Raw genomic sequence first — 3,616 nt, forward strand, 5'->3', positions numbered from 1 at the left:
ATATCCGCCCCGTTACTGAAAAACAACAAGGTGTGGTTCAAGAACAGCATGTCGTCGGACAGGATCCTGAGGCTGCAGTGCAACCATGGAAAAGCCGTGTCCCGGCTCGTTCTACCAGTTCGACGTGGACGACAACTTCTGGGGCACGACCACATACGAATGCTGGTGGCAGCAGGGGCCGACGTTCGAGCATTTCCAAATTTCAAGGTCTTCTCGTGGGATGTCAGAGACGACGCCATCTACTTCGCTCGGGATAGAGACGACGATCCCGCTAATTGGGGCAACAAGGCTTGGGAGCGCAAGTACACTTGGCTCGAAACGTAAAATGTTATAGCCTTAATGAAAGTGATCTACTTTGTTAACTTTATGGAGAATAATTTCTGCTGTTACGTTATATCATAATGTATGTTCCTTGATCAGGCATCGAAACTCTAATACTATAGAAAAGCTTACAAAGTTATAGATCACATGATCATACACAATACGAAATCATATAGATCATAAGATCAAATGAGTCTGATCATATGTTTATAATATTACACGTATCAAAAAATAGAGAATAGAGAGTAATGTGAAAAATATTTAATAAAAAGAGAAAAATCGATGAGAAAAGAGAAAATATTAAATAAATAAATATATTAAATTAATTAAATATTAAAGAGAAAGAGATGGAGGAAATAATAATAAAGGGGCTCGACGATTGAGACGCGTTGTGGGTTGTTCACTTGCCGATCTCACGGAAGCAAAAAAGATCTCCTTCAAAATTCCTTCTCCTCAGTCGAGAAAAGGATTTGCCAGATTTGTGGAAACCAACCACATCCGAGAAAATCGCTAATCGAAAGTAAAGTTCTTAGCTTGGGTCTGAAACCTTGGACATGAGAAGCGGAGCCGTAAGAAATCCTGGGAATTACAAGAACCCTTGTTTGACCATGCATCAACCATGGGCTTCGCTTTTGGTTTACGGTATCAAGCGAGTCGAAGGAAGGTCTTGGCCTGCGCCGATTCGAGGTATAAACCCTACTTTTTTTTTCCCGAAATTTGGAGAATCCTTTCGTGATTTTGGGATTTGATTCGATTTCGGGAGGTGGGTGGGATTTGTAATGTATGTTTGACGTTTTCTGGTGTTTGGTTGTCTATAAAACGAGGGAGGGTATTAATTGGAGACGGACCTCTGTGAGAGTCAGTTAATTTGGTTTGATTAATGATGTGTAGTTTTTGATTGATTGCTTGTGGGGCATGCCCTAGGAATCTGGCGTTTGCAATGTTTGGTTACTGAGAAAAGGAAAGAAATTTCTCCCGCTTTGCGTCGCGTGAGATGCGAAAACCATTTATTGTTTTGAATTGAGCTCTTGTGAACGGGAGACTAGCTCTGGTTTCTGACCTGTTTGGTTGCCTAGAAAATTCAGGGAAGAGAAAATTATGCTGATACGCACGTTTCTAGAACTTCTACATCTTTTGAAGAAGCCATTACTTCGATTTTGACGTTGCATCTGATATATACTCTTGTGTGTCTTCCGTGATGTTTCCGTATATGCTTGATTGCTTGACTATAAGTTTGTTGCTTTCTTGAAAATCCAGTTGAAAAATACGAGACTTTATCCTAAGATAACATTGTATTTTGCCAAAAGATATCAAAGACACAACCTAAGTATCCAGAATTCTTTAACATTGTAGGCCGTCTATGGATTCACGCTGCTAGTAAAGTCCCGGATGAAGCTACAATCAAAGCGATGGAAGAGTTCTACCGAGAAATTTATGCAGTCAATGGGGTCACTGATATTAACTTTCCGGAACATTATCCAGTTTCAAGGCTCCTAGGTACGTGCTTGTCCTTGTAGCTTTTTAGTACTGAAACGGCCTTTCTTTCGCCATCTTAAAGATATCTTTCTATTGCTCGGCAAACAGATTGTACCTATTTAGCTCAGCACACTGTTAAGAAGAGAAAGGATGCCTTTTTGAAGTGGTGTTAGCTGAGAGTAGATTATACCCAAACTGGCAATATAGAGAAAGTGAATTCTCAGTTTACTTTTGTCACCTTCTGGTTCAATGTTACTAAATTTTAGGCTTTGGCATGGGTTCAAAAGCAAGATTTGTGCTTATATATTACACAGATAATCTTTATCTGTATACTGTATCATCCATACTCTTTATCTCTCTTTCTATTCAGCCATTCATTGGTTTGAAGATGATTCCTCTGTCCTGAAATAATACTTTTTTTAGCATTTCAGATCTAAAAATCTTTTGGTCAATATGGATGCCCTCACTGTATTGATGCAGGATGCGTGGAGGTTGTTGGCTGTGTTAAATGTGAAGAACTTCAGAATTGGGAGGCTTTACCCGAAGGGGTCAGACGATTTTCTTACCGTTTCTCGTTTTTACCCTAAGTTTACATTCTAACATGAAACGCGTCTCTGTATCAAGGAACTGATATTTGTAGCATAACCGATTGTTTTGTTTTCTTTGGTTGAGTAGGTGAGGCTAGAAGGGCAAACAGATTTTTGTTGGCTATGTGAGAAGCCACAGGTGAACATTTCATCCTATTGATTTATATCTTTGCATATAATAATGTATATGAATGCTTGTTCTGTATTTCCATTGCAGAAGTTGATAATCCCTTTTGAGATGCGCGGGTTCCAGGGCGTTTATAACTTGGAAAAGAAGGTACTTAGAAGCCATTTATGTTCAAGAAATTCTCATGATAACACAGTCACACATAACTGTAAGACTGTAACTATGGTTTCCATGAAACAGATCTACGAAGCTGCGGTCAGAGGTCTTGCTCCTGTCCAAGGGCCTTTTAATGTGAAATTCCCACTTCCCGATCCGAAAGATCCATTTTCTTTAAAACCGGGTTCTATTTCTATCACAATCCTAGAGAAGACACAGATCAAGGTTGAAAAGTCCAATAGTCTCACAGCTGCAATTGCTGGTGCACGAGCAGCGGCTACACAATTCTCGAGAAAGGGTCAGAATCTCCAGCCGAATGCTGTCCAAGATAATGCCCGTGATTACGTTACAGGAAGCAAGAGCAAATCTATCGAAGAGAACACACAATCAGCGGGTGTAGGATGTAGCGAAAGCAGCAACAAAAACAAGAATTTGGATAATTTATCAATGGAAGATGATCAAACACTGACGGTGAACTATGATGTGGGATCTGATAAACGAACTGCAGTAACAAAGAGGAAGGAGCAGAAGATTTCCGGTGAATTTCAACGAAGCAGAAGGGTTGATCCCATAATCTCAGATCAGATTCCTGGCGCTGCTAGGGTATGTATGTGTTTTTATATGCATATGCACACATATTTTGCATGAGATTTCCTGTTCGATTTCGTGGTGCATATGTTGATTGTATAATCTGATTGAATTTATCATTTGAACACTCAGATTATGGCTGCAGCAATAAGGAACTTGAAGCCATCTTCATGATGATATCATGTAACTGCCGTACAATGGGCATTATTGTACTATACCCTTTTTCTTAGTCTTTTCAAAGTTCTGTTCTTGTACAATATCTTTAGCTATCATAATGCGTGAAATTAATAAAAAAATGACATTTGAAATGAAAACAAGAATGAAAAAACAAGTTAACAACATATGGTTTTTTAGGTGAAAA

The 3,616-nt window shown here is 39.2% G+C and overlaps 1 protein-coding gene across 1 annotated transcript; it reads left to right on the forward strand.

Moving 5' to 3' along the window:
- The first annotated feature begins 687 nt into the window (after nt 1-687).
- LOC104807079 lies at nt 688-3,530 on the forward strand. Its single transcript, XM_010532193.1, has 7 exons — nt 688-1,008; nt 1,675-1,818; nt 2,278-2,345; nt 2,473-2,523; nt 2,602-2,661; nt 2,752-3,270; nt 3,388-3,530. The coding sequence occupies exons 1-7, from the start codon at nt 876-878 to the stop codon at nt 3,427-3,429; spliced, it is 1,017 nt and encodes a 338-aa protein (XP_010530495.1). The 5' UTR covers nt 688-875; the 3' UTR covers nt 3,430-3,530.
- Nucleotides 3,531-3,616: the final 86 nt, after the last annotated feature.

Source organism: Tarenaya hassleriana, unplaced genomic scaffold, assembly GCF_000463585.1.
Source record: "Tarenaya hassleriana unplaced genomic scaffold, ASM46358v1 Cleome1224, whole genome shotgun sequence".
NCBI lineage: Eukaryota > Viridiplantae > Streptophyta > Magnoliopsida > Brassicales > Cleomaceae > Tarenaya > Tarenaya hassleriana.

Coding starts and splice junctions, on each gene's coding strand:
- LOC104807079 (XM_010532193.1), top strand. CDS start 876: ATGAGAAGCGGAGCCGTAAGAAATCCTGGGAATTACAAGAACCCTTGT. Junction 2,662..2,751: donor TTTATAACTTGGAAAAGAAG/GTACTTAGAAGC, acceptor TCCATGAAACAG/ATCTACGAAGCTGCGGTCAG. Junction 3,271..3,387: donor AGATTCCTGGCGCTGCTAGG/GTATGTATGTGT, acceptor TTGAACACTCAG/ATTATGGCTGCAGCAATAAG.